This window comes from Centruroides vittatus, unplaced genomic scaffold (assembly GCF_030686945.1).
Source record: "Centruroides vittatus isolate TY-2023 unplaced genomic scaffold, ASM3068694v2 scaffold_3293, whole genome shotgun sequence".
NCBI classification, from domain to species: Eukaryota; Metazoa; Arthropoda; class Arachnida; order Scorpiones; family Buthidae; genus Centruroides; species Centruroides vittatus.
In genome coordinates this window covers 1,009,228-1,026,886 of record NW_027122702.1, presented here as the reverse complement: position 1 = coordinate 1,026,886, position 17,659 = coordinate 1,009,228, and the positions used below count along the sequence as shown (strand labels likewise).

Below are 17,659 nucleotides of genomic sequence, written 5' to 3'. Positions count from 1 at the left end.
CTCTCGATGGACTTGAATAAAAGGCCGCCTTACGTTAGTTGTTTTTTTACTCTGCCTTGTGGGTACTAAGAGGGCCTCTTTTAGCAAGACCATTATGGGTTCGGCCAGGACCACAATGGAACGGCCGGGTGGTGAGGGACGGCACCCGACATATCCAGACAGATCACCCCCCGAAAAATTCCTGGGGATATTTCGACCCACAGCGGTAGGCACCTTGATTGCTTGGCCATCCGGTCGCCGCCTACGTTAGTACAAGAGAAGGGTCCATAATGATGTCCCAAAGTTTTTTTTAATACTTAAACTGCTTTCTACTTATAAGTAGGTATTTTTTCAAATTATAGTGAATTCTCGATTTAAGGCCCAGCACAAACTAGGCAATGCCGTCGCTTTCGACGTGACGTCAGAGGCGATTTTATGATCACGTGACTTTCTTTGATCTGGCGAGTCGTCGTCTTGTGATATCACTCGTGACCAGTGCCCGCAAACTATACAAAAGGGGGGACAAACTATAAAGATTCTCTATCCACGAACCTAACAGTACTGATGCTGTATTTCTTAACAGTTATAATATCTGCAATACATTTTAACTTGTAATGTTGTGCAAAGTGCAGAATAAACGCGTTTTTCGAAACTGACTGATTTGACATTCAAATTACCTCATTTCACTCATATTTACAAACTAACGAGTCAGTGATTCGCAAAATTTTTAAATTTTAAATATACAACTTAATAAATATATTCTGAAATAATGTGAATTCGCATTTCTGATTGGTTATTAAGCAAATGTATTTAGTATTCCTCCATTAATTCCACCAACGGTTAAATTTTAACCTCTGGCATCATAATCAAATCAACGGGCGATTCATGCCAAATAGCTGGTATTTGTAAGAAGTATTTCAATTGGGTAATACAGTCTTAATAGATGATGATCATATTCTACAATGAACAGAATTCGGTTAGCTTCATTATTGATTTTCCTCTGTCCTATGGTTTTCAAGCAACCACCAAATATAATTATTATTGTAGCAAATGATATGTTAAGCAACCTAATTTTATTTTATTCTATAATTGTTCAATTGAATGGCAAAACTAATTTATTTCGCATGTTATTGATTTAAAAGGAAAACACATTTATTATTTTCACAGTGTCATTAACATTTGGTTTTTTTAATGTAAAAGACCGAATACGATTGTTGGATCTTGCGCTTATTAAAATATAAAAATACATTCTTTTCATCTCATGGATGTCTAATAGATGAAACTTTGGGAATCCTAGTATATTTAATTGCACGAACTAAGTGATTCTACAAGTAATTAGATGCACTCCGCCCGAAGCTGCCGCCATCTTGAATATGCGTGCAGGTCTATACTTTAGAGGACTGTGGTCATATCCTTCGACGACTCTCAGATCCAAGAAGTTGGATTTTTCGGGTGACGATCGGAGACGCTCATGCGCACAGTAAAATATTTATGCCACTTATTTCGACTACAAGCTCAATGGAACGTTACAGCTTCATAGGGGCTCGTACTGTGTTATCTATCTAACACTTTTCAGGGAAAAATTTTGAATTCAAATAACGTGACTTCCCGGTTTGCATCAAAAGTTCTTATAAGTTCGAAAATAATATATTGAAAAACATTTTAAATACATTATGAAAGCCTTTTTAAAAAATCCTTATAATAATAATTTTCAGAAAAGGCATTATTTACGATAACTAATTAAAAATATACGTAATAAACAAAAATTTTAATTGTTGCAGACTTCGAATTATTAATTAATGGAGACGACTGTCTTATGCCATAGTCATCTCCATTATTTATACTAATGGTGTCCTCCGTAGGCCATAGCCATAAGGCATAGTGGTGGCGCCATTAGGGCTTATTGAAATCACATTGTGGGGTGGAAGGCAGCCTCGATTTAGACGTTCACACATGAAGAAAACCGAGGAAATTCCACGTGGCCAGCCGTTGGCGAGACCCGAACCCACGACCGCTAATGGCTGCCCACAGGCTCCGAAACCAATCGGAAACACAATCGGACTTAATGAAAATTTTAATTATTATTACTATTTAGGGATGTTGTATAGATATAGATTACTCCCGGTGGAAGTTCGGGACTTTGAGTATATATCTGAACTGAGGAGACCGAGACGAGTTCAACGGCACCGTACTTTCGGACCGGAGACGAAAAATAACAAAGTTATCATATTTACGATTTATTGCCTTTCGCAATGCATTCTACGCCATTTTAGAGTTTTCTATAATAATATATTTAATCCAATCGCGCGTGGACTTGTAGCCTTGAATATCAATTGAGCCGAAATAAAAGGTTTCCTATTAGCCTAACTAGGGACGATCACCTCCTGGAGAGGTAGGTTAGGTTTTTTGGACAAGCCGCGAAAGCGATGCATAGTACTAGCCGACCGCGAGCGTGGCGGCGGCTGAGGGACCTTAGGCCCGAGGTCGAAAAGCGGAGGTGCGTGCGAAAAGAACTTACTCTAAATGCAGACGATCAGTGTGCCCGTTAATCAACAACTGCGTCTTTTTTTTAATTATTTTTTTGTAAAACTCCGCCATGTGGGCACTAAGAAGGCCTCTTATGGCAAGCTCATTATGGGTTCGGCCAGGCCCACAATGGGGCGGTCGGATAATGAAGGACGGGGACCGACATATCCGGACGGACCCCCCTCCAGGTTGGACGACGCAAATACTGACCGGACACGGGAGGTTTCCTCATTTCAAGTCCAAGTTTGGACAAGGAGATGGTTGCTGCTCCTGTGGGTGTCCTCGCGGCAAGGCGAGACACTATGTACTGTACTTGACTACTATGTATCCTACTTCTTTTAGACTGTGTTTCGGCAATTGCAATTCTACTAACCGTGCATTTTAGTTGTATTCTGAATAGGCAATATTTTTCTCTCCGATATATTTTTTTTTTTGTTTTTTGTTTTTTTTTATAACTCTTTCCGTCCTGTGGGCACTAAGAGGGCCTCTTTTAGTAGGCCCATTATGGGTTCGGCCAGGCTCACAATGGGACGAACCGGGTGGTGAGAGACGGGGCCCGACATATCCGAACGGACCACCCCCCGAAAAATTCCTGGGGATTTCTCGACCCGTTCGGATTCGAACCTGGGTCCCCCAGAGCGGTAGGCTGTCACCTTGACCGCTCGGCCATCCGATGGAAAAGTGTCTCCGCAGCGCCGGATTAAGCCTCTAGCGGGCCCTAGACAAAATTTAAATTGGGGCCCCATTTAAGTAAGTTGCTTCTAAACAAATCTTATATAATGTGACATTAGCGTAGCTAGCATGGGTGACACCCGGTGCGGATATCGTGGTGTCACCCCAAGTCACACCGTGGTGTCACCCTTTTTAACTCTTTTATAAAACACTATTGAATTGTAATATCTTCGCACTCGAGCAACTTGAACGCTATATCGAATATGCGATGTCGCGACGTATAAGTGTATATTTAGAAAATAAATCATAACCATCCATACATCAGTACTACCACGAGACGCGGCCCTAAAAGTATTTCTAGATGGCGCGAGAGATACCGTGGCGTACTGTACATTACTTCTGACAGACGACTGGATGTCGACCTTTTTTTTATAGGTAATGGCGAGTCGAGCGGAACTTAGTAGGAATTCTTAAATACAGCCTTTTCTGTTTTATTTCTTAAATCATTTTTAACTCCTTTTCAAACAGAGGAGTCTTCTGCACTGAAGCCGGGCCCCTCCGAATTACGGGCCCTAGACATTTGTCTACTTTGCCTATTCGATAATCCGGTCACCCAGGCCTCTTTTTTTTTAAACTCTTTCCACCCTCTGGGCACTTTTTTTTAAAACTCTTTCCGCCCTGTGGGCACTAAGAGGGCCTTTTTTAGTAGGCCCATTATGGGTTCGGCCAGGCCCACAATGGGGCGACCGGGTGGTGAGGGACGGGGCCGACATATCCGAACGGACCACCCCCGAAAAATTCCTGGGGATTATTCGACCTGTTCGGATTCGATCCCGGGTCCCCCAGAGCGGTAAGCTGCCACCTTGACCGCTCGGCCATCCGGCCGCTTTAACCCTCTGGGCACTAAGAGGACCTCTTTTAGTAGGCTCATTATGGGTTCGGCCAGGCCCACAATGGGGCGACCGGGTGGTGAGGGACAAGGCCCGACATATCCGAACAGACCACCCCCCGAAAAATTCGACCCATTAATCACTGGGGATTATTCGACCCATTCGGATTCGATCCCGGGTCCCCCAGAGCAGTAGGCTGCCACCTTGACCGCTCGGCCATCCGGCCCACCCAGGCCTCTTAAGGGTGACCTGGTGGTCACCCTTAAGAGGCTGGGCTGATTTGCCGAAGTGACGAAGTCATAATTTACCTTGTGTCTTTGGACGCTCTACGACGTTATTTCGTTGGTGGAAGAGCCTCTCGTTTCCATGCCCAGTGCGGACCAACTTTAAATCGCACTGTATTATCAGAGTGTAAAAGTGTAAAATGGACTGGACTGATGACTTAGAAGAGAATATTTTCTGAGAGGTGTAATTGAAGAAGTGTTGAAGTATCCAAAAAGAAATAACGGAGAAAAAGATTTATGCTAATTGGCGACTAAAAACTGGAATGACTCGTTTGTAATCAAAGACAGACTGAGATGCAAAAGGAAAAATTAAAATTTATGTTTAAAAAAAGGGAGGTTTTTTTGTTGGCAGAATCCAAGACGAAGAAAGTGTGGAATAATGTAGAAATATTGCAGCCTAAACTATGTTCTACCAAAATGACTCGAGTCTCGAGAGAGCTTTATTTTGATGGCTACTGGATTATCTCTCAAACGGCATTGTTTTTCCATATATATATATTTAGTCTTTAAATAATAGCTAGGTTGAGGCCGAAGTTTTAAACGCGAAAACGTGTACGTCGGACGTTCAGCGCCGCTTTCCTATAAGCCTAGAAGTTTGACAATGGCGTTTGGAATGTCGAGCGTGATTCCACTGACTTTCCAAACGCCATTGTCGAACTTCTAGGCTTACAGGAAAGCGGCGCTGAACGTCCGACGTACACGTTTTCGCGTTTAAAACTTCGGCCTCAACCTCGCTAATGACGGTGGCCACACTTTGACGATGATCGCGATCTGATTCCTCGAAACTTATTTTTTGATTCCACGCGACCACCGTGTGATAAAATAAATATCAAAACAACGTTAAATTTTTAATATTTTAATACTTGGAATATTATTTGAAGTATTAATATTAGAAAAAATTGGAGAAAAAGTTAAAAATCGAAGGCGAAAGAGGTTATTATCCGCCCACCACCGAGAATAGCCGAAGGTTGCCGAGAGTCGTCCATGTTTTTAACTAACAAAGATTATTTATCGTAATTTACGTGCGCCTTGGCTTACGAGAACGAGCCGAAAGGCTTAATTACACACAGATGTGAGTTTTTTAATTATTTCTAGTGAAAACATCGGCGGTAATGGAATCGGGTGGCGTACCTTTAGTGGCAACGCCTGACCTTTCCGAAGATATGCCGAACTCTGACGTAACTCCGTTTCCACCGGCTTCGGAATCGGGCGTCAATGGTATCACTAACGTGGTATTCGCCACCCCGCAAGGTATACTCACACCCGAACAATTGCACGACGCGGGCATTAAGACCACGCACATTGTCATCCACGATCAGTCCACGCTCGACGCCGTTCTGAAGGCTCAACCCAGCACGCCTTCGCCCACTCCTCTCGGCACCAATGGCGACAAAAAATTCAAATACAATTGGGACCCTTCCGTCCACGATTCCGTCTTGCCTGTCAGGTGCAGGAATGTTAGCGGCGAATTGCACAAAAATAGATTCGGTTCTGGTGAGTGTCCTGCTTGCCTTATCTACAAATAATAAGCGCAAATTTTTCATTATTTTTGGTAAATTTTGCAGTAAGATGTGAATTCTGAATGAGGGGGTTTCCCACCCCTGGAATTGTAGACCCCCCTGTACTGGCAAAAAGGTCAAAGGAACCGTCCCTATTGTGGCCTTACACGAGATATTCGCCCCCAAAAATTAGTTTTTACTGTGTACCATACTATACTACCGCCCGTTCTTCGTGCTGTGTCGGACGGGCTGATTTTCGCTTGCCTCGACCGTCACTCTATATGTAGTCGTGTGCCTTGGTGTTTGCTATCTCTTGCACCTCTGCACCATACCCCCTAAAACTATGTAACATCAAGTACTCTGCAAACAGTTGAGTGGACTACTCAAAACTGACATAGTTACATGGGATAAATAGTTAAATACAATAGTATTAGCGAAGCAACGTGACTCCTGATTGCGTGTGACCTGAAAGTAGGCCAATTTTGGGAGACTGTCTTTTGCGAAGGGTAACATTCAGCTGTATGGTTCCTTTGGCTTTTTGTTCCTGTGAGTATAGCCTACGGCTCTGGTACAATCCCAACCATCTCATTCAGAAGTGTAATTGTACCAATTGAGATGTTATCAAATTACAGATTTCAATTGCAACTTGTGAAATTAAATTGGATTTTTTCTTACTTATTTGTTAAAGCTAAAATTACAGTGTTATCTTCAAAGTTTTTAAGTTGGATGGATGCTTGAGATAACAAAGATGCATCTATTTGTTACTCTGAGGAATTAGGATTAAGTCCGGGTCAGATCCTTTAGAATTTTTTACGTGATCGTGCATGGATATGTGCGCCTGTGATAATGAAAATGACCCAAGTCTAAAATGGAAAAACATCAAATTTATTTCAAAAATTATTGTAAAATTTTACAATTGCATAAAAATACCTATTTTGCAGAAGTAAATATATTTGTGTTCTCTTTTCTATGATCAAAAAATATATATTGACTTTTGAATTTGTAAAATTTAAAAAAATATATCTCCGAATGAAAAATGATGTAGTCTGCTTTCATAATCACTGGCGCACATATTTGATCCTGTTCTTTGCCATGCATAGGTATTATTGAGTATCTGATTGAACCTATAGTAGACATGAAATAACAGCTCTTTTGGTCTTTTTATCCTTTTTTGCTCCAGAAGGAATACAAAAATTTTTTATTAAAGAAAAATATCAGTAGAATTTATTTCTGTAAAAACACAATTCAGAGAGAAGTTAATGTAAATAAAAAAAATTATATCAGGTTTATAGATTTTCTAAGAATTGTATAATCTTGTCATTTTATGGACGGAATATATAGAGAATTTATCTTAAATTAACAATGTATTTTATATATGTATACATTTGTAACTTCTTTCTTTGACCCCGTCATGATTGAAGATTTATGATATATGTAATTTCTTCAATAGAAATAGTCTATCCTTTCCATCTTCAACAGATTTTCGATTCGAGTCATCCTAATTTCTTTTTATCATACACTTTATCTTGCATAATTTGCCCAACATACATTAGTCTTATATTTACAAATATCTTTTTTAATTAATTTATATTATCTTGTATTAATTTAAAAAACTGCAAAGATAAACTTGTAAACTTTAATAGATGTCTTATTTTCATATTCTTTGCAATGTGTACAGTCAAACCTTATTTATTCAGATCAAATGGGAATAGACTCAATCAAGATTGATGATCAAGAAACTGAATTTAGTGGGGTATTGAAATAAATCTGCAATTCTTTACTGAAAATACTTTTTAATGGTTGAAAATAAACTTGTATACAGGTAACCCCCGTATAACACAGGAATTACGTTCCAAAAAGTTGCCGTGTTATGCGAAACAAAGAACTAGTGCGAAAATGGGGTTAGGTTCCAAAAATTAAAAAGCATGCTGTTAAATCCTCCTTTAAATCAGATTTATTATTCACAAGTCGAAATGCCAGATGCAGGCAGGCATCGGGGCATACAAAATTACAAATAAAAATAATAATATACTGAATATTATACTGTAAAAATATAAAATAAATATGACATAATTTATTTTATTAATTTAAATTAGTTTAAATAGTAGCCAGGGGTGCCCCTAGTGGCCATTTTTGGGATACAGTGATAGAATCTGGTTTTTCAGCTTTATATAGTAGATTTTTTTCATGGGTAAAATACTTATTTATTATTTAAGTAAATATTTTACCAGAGGATTATTCATCCTATATGATGATCTCAGCATGAGCATCATCAACTGGTAACAGTTTTTATTACATTTCATGTACTGTACGAGTGTTCTACCTAATTCCCGAACTGTGTTAGAGTGAACCCGTGTTATACGGGGGATGTTCCGAATTCTCGAACCATGTTAGAGTGAATCCGTTCTATAGAAGTGCTGTGTTATACAGGGGTTACCTGTACTTTACTGATATGAAAAAATTAGGAACATTAACTTTACATGAATAGGATCATAAAAATTATTTAGTATATTTAAACAGTATGTATTCTATCCTTGCAGATGTGAGATTGCTATGTAGATATATATTAAGGTTGTAAATAATAGAATGATCTCTCAACAGTTGTAAAAAAATCACCATTTTTCCACAAAATATGTAAACATTTAAAAAAAATGACTATTTAAATCAATCTGGATGAACAGGATTCAGATAAAGAAGGCTTGACTCTATACTTATAATCCTTTCTATCACTTTTATATGATTCTTCTTTATTAAAACATTTATTGATATAAACTCGTTAGTAGACTTACAGGATGAAATTGTAAAATGTCATCAATTTCTATTATATGATAATGAGTGATTAGATATGTTCTTTGAATTTGAGATTACTGGATTCATAAATTTCAACATTCCTATAAAATGATTTAAGGTGGTAGTGAAACAAGAAAGCATTTTCAAAATATCTGAATACAGTGGACCCTCGATATAACGTGCATGTCGTGCGGGAAACAACACCTGCGTTATAAGATGAACTGTGTTATACTGAGCACACAATAAATTTACTCAGAACGATTTGAACTATATACTGAAACCTCCCATCAACTACGTACATATTATGTATTTTAATAAAAAAAAAACTCAATTTATTAAGTGTTTTATTAAAATTCACATAACATAGTTATACATCTTAATAAGTATATACAATACTGTATAATTGTTACTGTACATACTGTAGCTTGTCTTTTCTTTTACTCATCATGCATACAATAATTAAACACTATTCAAAATACATGCAGGAACTCAATACATACACAATTACTCAATATGCAGTAACAATAAAATGTGCTACTCACTTACACCGCACGAACCTGTATATACGTGTTTGAACTTATCGCATTGTGAACATCGCTTGCGCTATAACCAAGTGCGCAGTATAGTGAACAGCGCTATAACAAAGGTCCACTGTAACAAAGGTCCATATGAATAAATAGGAAATAAATATATAAAAGTAGATATTCCAAAATTTTGTCTGACAAATGAGTCAATGTTAACTGAAAAGTGTGTTATTAAAATCAGAGTTTTGTATAAAAACACCTTTTGAAAATTATTTCTATCATTGATTATTATCTTTTTGCTACCTTGCTGTTTTTTCCATTCATATTGAAGCAAGGGATTTACTGCCCACTTTCTGTGATCCTAAAGATACTATAGTCTGTATTTCAGTCTTGTACAATAAAACCAGTTATTCTGTTACTTAAATTACAAGAAAAGATTTAATAAAGTAATTTAAATCAAATTATGCTAATATGGTTTCCATTCAACAAAATTGCCATTAAAGTGTTTGATCAATTTTTGCTCTACTTATAAATGAAAATTTTTATTTACATTCATATATAACATTATGTAACATATTAGTAATATTCATTATATTTATCAACATATTATTTTAACATGGAACTAATACAAAACTATTGTAAAGTTAATCCTATTTTATATCATAGCAAAGTTGCTAATAGCTGTATCCTCTTAATTTCAATGTATTTGCAATAATTCTCTATAGCTTTCTTGTAATTGTAACATATGATTTTTAGTGCTTAGTTGTCCTAGCTATAATTATTTCTTACTATTATTATTGTTCAGATTTCTGGTGCATAGTGTCATTCATATGATCAAGGTGCCCAATAACTGGTCCATGAATATATAGTTTGGGAAGAACTATTCTTTAGTATCCCAAAGAGTTTTTTGTCACTATGGATAAAGACTTCATTCCATTTTTATTTATGCAGACAGTTTCATCAGATTATAATTAGCATTTAGCAATATTATTTTCTATTGTTGCATTTCCTATGCTGCAAAATTATATTGGAATCCTTTTTATTATTAATAGCTCAAAATGAATGAAATATTAATAATGGTAAACATAAATGATGATTATAGACTAGGTATGGGTGATTTCCTATAAATAATCCTGCTAAAATTTAATTTTCACAATTTTGTAATAGTAGATGAGTTTTTAAGTTCATTTAATACAATTCAACAATGCATATTATAAATGACATTCTCTAACTAGAATTGGAATTTTATGCTTCCAATTATTTGCTACTGTTAGATGCACATTACGATTACAGGTAGCCCTAGGTTTACGCCGGCTCAATTTATGCCGATTCAGAATAATGCCACTGCGCAATTTGCCGTTTTGCAGTGTAGTTCCCCGATTTTCCTTATGCTAGACTGATTTTCGTTTCAGTATTGATATATATGCTGAGCTGCGACATTGTACATTCGTTAAAACAAAGATTTTTATTGAATAATTTATTTTCTCTGTTTAATATTATTGAGTATATATACATTTGCATTAAATTAATATTAAAATAGGTTTAGGTACCCACGAGTAAAGTTATTAAACCTAATAGTCCAATAAATGGCATCTGAATCCAGAGTACCAATGAACGCGAATAGTTCGTATCCTGTATCAGTTCGTTCAGGAAAACACCTTATGATGCAGTAGTACTTCCGGCAATCACAAACTATCGTTAGTGAGATGAAACCAACTTCAATTTTCATGCCCAAACTGACCTTATATATGCGCTACGGCGTCTCTGCTCGTCTGTAGTTCTGTCGGGTTAGCGTATCGTTTCAACTATGGAAAGTTTGACAGATGAACTTTGTGAGTTAGACGATTGGGGGCGAAGTGCAAATGTAAAAAGTAGCATCATTGCATCCATTCGACCATATTCTGAAATTCTTAATGAAAGAAAACAAAAATCTAAACAATTAAAGATGGATAATCGTACTTTTTCCGAAGAATGTAAGACATTCGAAACTTTGAAATATCATTTGTTTTTCTTAAGATTTTTTAATAAAAACATTTCACTTTATTTTATTATAAAATACATTTTTAGAAATTAAATTTATAATATATGTATTTTATTATTTGCTTGTTTTTCATTTATGTAGAACTTAACCCTATACCTCACTGTAAATATGGGTTCATTTTACACCGATTTGATTTGTGCCAGCTTCTGTAGGAACGGAACTGCGGCATAAACCAAAAGCTACCTGTATTCATTTCTTCTCTGATGAACGTAATAATATGTTGCAAAATAGAAATATTTCTGAGGAATAATGAATCATTTTGTATAAACTTAAAAATTTTGACTTTGAAAAGACTCTAGAACAATTACCTTCCATCAAGTGTTATATATAATCAGTTAATAAGTTTTTTAGGCTTTACAACTAAAGTGGAAGCTTATCAAGAATTTGAGACCTTTTACAAATCCACTGCATTGTTTGGTTTTCCTGTAAGTACTTCCTTCCATTACTCGCTTTTCATCAGCCATCTGACTTTTAATTGAATAAATGTCTATTCTTTGAGCACTTTATTGTTAAATGTTGAATTGTATTACATCGAGAACAAACCAAGACTGGACTTAATGAGAATATCTGTTAAATTTAACATTACATAGAAAAGTTAAGAATAACTGCTTTCCATTTCCTAAATAAACTCTATTGTTCTTAAGTCAAATTTATTAGAACAACATGATCTTCAATGAGTTTGAATTTATAAATTATTGTCACAAAATCCATTCTGTTAAAGTTGTTATACTATTAAAATTCAATTCATTCAAAGAACTTTATTTTGAAATAGAAATATAGGAGTCAAGGAAATATTTTTTGGGTATGTAAGTTCAGTTACACAAAGAAGGCATCATATTCAAATTATATTGAAACTTTAATTAAAGAGGATACTAAAAATCAGAGTGCATAAAGGATGCATTATATCTGAAAAGGATTTATTAAAAATTAAAAGTCATAAAGGAAAGTTTTGTTCCAACAAAAAAATTAAATTATATCTAATTAAACAATAGTAAGTTTTTTCTCCAGCTTTATCTTTAGAAGTTGTTCACAATAGGCCAACGAATTTTTGTACATATGGATTACATTGAACCTTTCTAGGGGTAATTTCATCTCTCTCACCTCCAAAAAAATCCAAGTCTATTTTTACATTTTATTATTTAATTATTTTTTTGAATATGTTATTTTCTGTTATCTTCTGACTTTGAAAAACTTTCACTAATTTGTTTGTCAAAATATTGTAAATTTGACTTAATATTACATATATTTAGAGAGGTTGTGGTTGACATTTTTGTCACGAAAACGTGAATGTCGGACATTCAGCACTACCATTCTATAAGCTTAGAAGTTTGACAATGGCATTTGGAACGTCTGGGGAATCATGCTCGACATTCTAAATGCCATTGTCAAACTTCTAGGCCAGTGGTTCCCAACCTTTTTTTAATTGCGAGCCTTTTTAGTTTTTTTAAAAATGTTTGCGACCCCCCTAGACTTCAACTGTGGCTAGTTTGCCACAGTCGAATTTCACCAGGCATAAGGAGAGGTGCGGGCGCCAGCTGCCCACTGATTACGTCGCATATCTTGCGTGTTGCCAAGCATAAATAAATTATTAACATTAAGGCAACCCCCTTGTGGGTCGCAAACCACTGGTTGGGAACCGTTGTTCTAGGCTTACGAGAAAGCGGCACTGAACGTCTGACGTCATGTTTTTGTGATGAAAACGTCGGCCACAACCTCTCTAATATTGATTTTTTATCTTTATTTCATAGTATACAGTTTGTCATTTTGCTAGACAATAATAATTTATTAATGTTTGATTCAGTTTGAGATTCATACTGAATTATGTATGCAGTTCAATAATGCTTATTTTATTAATCAATGAATATTTTAAATAAAGAATTAAGTATGTAAATTTGACTTCATAGGTCACTACCTATGAAGTCAAATTTACAGACTTAATTCTTTATTTAAAATATTAAAGGTATTAAAAGTATTAAAATTTTGTTTTTAATTATATAAATTGTAACTGAAAAATGTTAAAATATTCAAATATTAAATAATTTAGAATTCTTATTTAGGGGGACGTGGTCGGTGCATTAAAGTTGGTGAAAATTGGTACACACCCTCGGAATTTGAAGCACTTTGCGGAAGAGGAAATAGTAAAGACTGGAAAAGGAGTATTAGGTACGCTGGACGTACTCTGCAGTGCTTGATAGAAGAAGGTATACTCCAGCCACATGCAACTTCTTGCACTTGTACAGCTTGTTGTGATGATACAACGATGGTGAGTGGAGGTACTGTGGTAAGTATTTTAGCAAAACATAATATAAGAATACAAAAACACACCAATATTTTAAAAGAATGCTGAATTATATTCAATAGAGTGGACCTATCCGGTTATTCACACCTTACAAGAGAAGAAAACGTGAAGATGGATCAGTCAAACGTCTTCTATCGCAAGAAAGTGTTAAATCTGGAGGAGAAACACCACCTGCTAATGAATGTGAGTTTTGATATGAGAATAAAAATATATTGATAGTTTACAATCCTTTATAAACTAAATTTTTATGGTATTTTAAAAATAATATACTGTAGATAAAAGAAATGATTTATGAAATGAATTAAAATATTCACAAAATATTTATTACAATTTATTGACTATAAACACTGTGATAGTGCAAGTTTTATGAAGTATTTATCAGCTTATGTTGCTAGTTTATTGAAAATTTTTTACATAAATGCATTGCTTATGTGTATATATATATACACATACATATATCACATTTATATTTACATATTCAAAAAATTTTTAGTAACAGTTTCTTTCAGATTTTTTAATCAAATATTTTACAATATAAAATTTAAATAGAATATTTAGGGAAATTATCATCATCATCATTTTAATTAACAATAAATATAAAATGCTGTCACTCATCTTTTAAGGCTTCATTGAAAGATACAGACACATGAAAATTGCATGGTGGAAAGTCCTAACTATTTGGCAAATATATTAATATATAAAACTTCCTAGTACATTTGCTGCAGTGTCTTCTAAATCTACCCAATAATGAGCAAATGCACTTCATTGCAGAATAAGGAAATGCTTATTAACTTTCCTGGTTTTTTCTTGATCACTGCATGGAGGTTAAGTATTCAGTGTTTTGTATTGATGATGACTCCAAGTTCTTTGAATTTCAGCATCAGCAGCAAACTATCCTTATCTAAGAAGATAGTATGACTTTCCCTACTGACACCTATATTTTGAATTTTTTTTAGGCACTGGGTACTTCCACTATATTTAACAGCTTTCTCTTCTGGCTTAAAGTTACAATACCTGTTTTGTCACCTATCACATTTTGACTCAAAAAAATTCTCTCCTTCTTTCGGCATATCAGACAGCATCAGAAAGTCAGTCAAGTGCCGAGTCACTCCTGAACATACATAGCTTTCTTTTTGTAACATCAAACATTTGCATATACAGTGGTGCCTCGTATAACGTACACCTCGAATAACGGACACTGTGAACAGCAGACTTTCTGTTTGGCCATTACGTGACTCGAGCAACGGACTTTCCGGCATAATTGGTGACTTCTCCATGGGTGCGTTCTTTAATAGCGGTCGCTCTGCGTCTCCGCTACTACGGGAGTGCGCTGCTGTTTGTAGGCATTTAGGAACGATGGTGAAAGAAAGAAAGATGGCGGCGCCCGCACTATGGATAGTATCGTGATGGAGGAATCTATAATTCTAAAATATGAGCTTTAAAATGCAAAAGAAGGGTCCCAATTGTAAAATTTAACCATAAAATGAATTATTTGTTGAAAGAGCATTCAAAATAGCCTCGAAAAAAAATTTGTAAAGACACTTACATCACCGCGTGCGCTAACTCACGCTTTCACAATTTCTAAATTCTCATTCATAAAACCATGTAATGGGCCCGGAAATGAAACTGTCTGAGCCATGGAGGACGCCATGTTGCTTTTTACTGTAAACTTCTGCTACAAGCGGCCATTTTTGCCGTTTGACGGCGTGCACTCCCACCGGAATTTAGGAACGCGTTCTGCAGGAATTTTTAAACAGATGTTGCTCGCACAGAGTTACGCGGAGGAATAAAAGAACGCACCCCATGTTCATTTTTTTATGCTGCGGAACGAATTAGATGTTTTAACATGTATTTCTATGGGAAAATGCAGTTTCGTATAACGGACGTTTCACTTAACGGACGTGCACCTGGAACGGATTAAGTATGTTATATGAGGCACCACTGTATATCAATCAATCAATCAAATCTTTATTAATTCATATAAGGCCATAGCCTGTTATTACAGGGTGTTAAGGTTACATAATGTCAAAATAACTTATATCTACACAATAAACAGTCATGTTAACTTTAAGTTTTCTGAATATACAATGCTTTATGTATATCTAAGTTTGTTAGAAATGAGCTTGGAGTGGTTGATTACAAAAAATTTTTGCAAAATTATACAATTTGTATATCGTAAGGTTTGCTAAATGAAAAAATCAGTACATTTGGTTTTCCTCTGTAAAAGTATTTAGTTGACTCAGGTCTCCTTTAATTCTTAATTCTGGGCCCATCAATATTATATTCTTGGCCGTATCTTCAAAATCATATGATTCTTTTGAAGACACGGCCAATGTATTAGTTAGTTTATACCTAAAAAACCTTTTAGTTGAATAACTTTGTCTAGATTGAGGTCATATGTATAAACAATCTCTTTGCTAATATAGTAATCATCTCTAACTCTTATTTTGTTGCCTTTAGCCTTTTCTTGTTGGACTATTGTCTGCAATTTTTTTTTCTCAACTTCAATCTTTTGCACAGATCCACCATAAATAATATTTTTTTCGTTTCTTCTGTAATAAAATTAGGTTTCTTTGTCCAGAATTCTTTAAGGATTAAGTTTCTAGCATATACAGAATGTAATATAATTTTCACAATTGGTTTAAAATCGTTATTTGTTAACTTAATTAAACTTTCTATGGGGTTATTTGATATGCCTAATTCCGTATTAATGAATTGTTCAATTTCTTTTAAGTAGTCAGTAGTTTTAAACGGATAATTAACAATTACGATGTTTTTATTGGTTAATTAATTAATTGATCAATTAAAATTCAAACATACCTTTAGTCTGTGAGTTTTCCTTAGTTATTATGTCCATTTCATGTAACTTTTGTATAATTTTTATGGTTTCAACCTGATAAACTCTGTTTTCTTCTTTCAATAAATTGACTTCTGACTTGATTATATGTAATTCTGTATTTAATTGAGTGAATTTTTCCTGTATTAATTCGTATATCGATTTCAAGGAATATTGCTGTTCTTCTGATGCTGGAGATTCTATTTCTCGTATCGTATCAAAATAATCCTGTATTTATTATGTAGTTCTCACGTCATTAGGATCACATTTATCATGTTCTTGTTTAACTTGATGGAATTCTTGACTTAGTAAAACTTCTGATAGATTAGCTTTGTCTAGTACTTTGGGATTGTCTCTGCATGGCCTCCCATGCCCCTTTCTTTGCACATCTGTATGACAGCTTTGTTGTGGCAAATGGGATTATAGCCCAGGATTTGTTTCTATCCCAGAGATTAACAATAAATACATAATTAAAAGCAAGGATAACCTATTCTTAAACATCCATTTTTTTCTGAAAGTGGCTTGTTAAACTATTTATGTTTACAAAATCCAACAACTCAATACCAATACACTCGTCTGGAAAACGCGCCAGCACCATCAACGACCAGAACACACCCCTGTTTGCATATATAGATAACACATTAACAAGTTATAACATACTTTTTGATTAAAGTACATTCAAAATTCTAAAAAAGAAAATAAATAATTTCACTTGATTTTGGCTTATTAAGTAAAAATCATAATTTTGTCAATACTCTTAAGTATTTGTAAACAATATTTAGCTTATGCAAGATGTTTTTTGAATTTGATTCCACTTTTGTGTCACAGAAATAAAAAATGTTACATGAAATCAATTAGAACATTATTAAATTATACTCCTAACTTTTGAATTGAATATAAATAGAAGTTGTGAAACTTCGAATTTTACATTAATATTTGTCTATTAATATTTTAATATATTAATGACATTTTTCTATTGGAATTCTGTTATAAAGTTTTTAAGTAGATTAAATTCTATATGTTTAAAAATGTTAAAATTGTCAGGTTTAACATTTCAAAAAATAGCAATTTCAGACACAATTTAATGAGAAAAAGCTCTTACTCTTTTCATATATTAGAATTCTACCAATAAAATTCCAGTATAAAGGACCTTTTTCTTCTTTTAAATTATCCATTTTTCCTTCTACAATTTAAAAAATGCTTAATATTTAAATTTTAAGAAATGAGTTTTTTCATCATAAATCAGTTTAAACTTAGTTCAAACTTGAGATTTGTATCCTGCATTGATAGTCTAAAACTCTATTTATTTCTCTTCATTT

At 34.7% G+C, this 17,659-nt stretch overlaps 1 protein-coding gene across 3 annotated transcripts in view; it reads left to right on the top strand.

Moving 5' to 3' along the window:
* The first annotated feature begins 5,175 nt into the window (after positions 1-5,175).
* LOC136988343 (deformed epidermal autoregulatory factor 1 homolog) overlaps positions 5,176-17,659 on the top strand; it is a 28,811-nt gene continuing 16,327 nt past the window's right edge. The window contains exons 1-3 of one of the 3 annotated variants that reach the window (XM_067286225.1): positions 5,176-5,845; positions 13,263-13,486; positions 13,567-13,687. In XM_067286225.1, the coding sequence (XP_067142326.1) occupies positions 5,464-5,845; positions 13,263-13,486; positions 13,567-13,687 (727 nt within the window). In that variant the 5' untranslated portion in view covers positions 5,176-5,463. Of the gene's footprint in view, positions 5,846-13,249; positions 13,487-13,566; positions 13,688-17,659 lie in introns of all 3 variants that reach the window. The other 2 variants (XM_067286224.1, XM_067286226.1) reach the window with 2 other exon arrangements.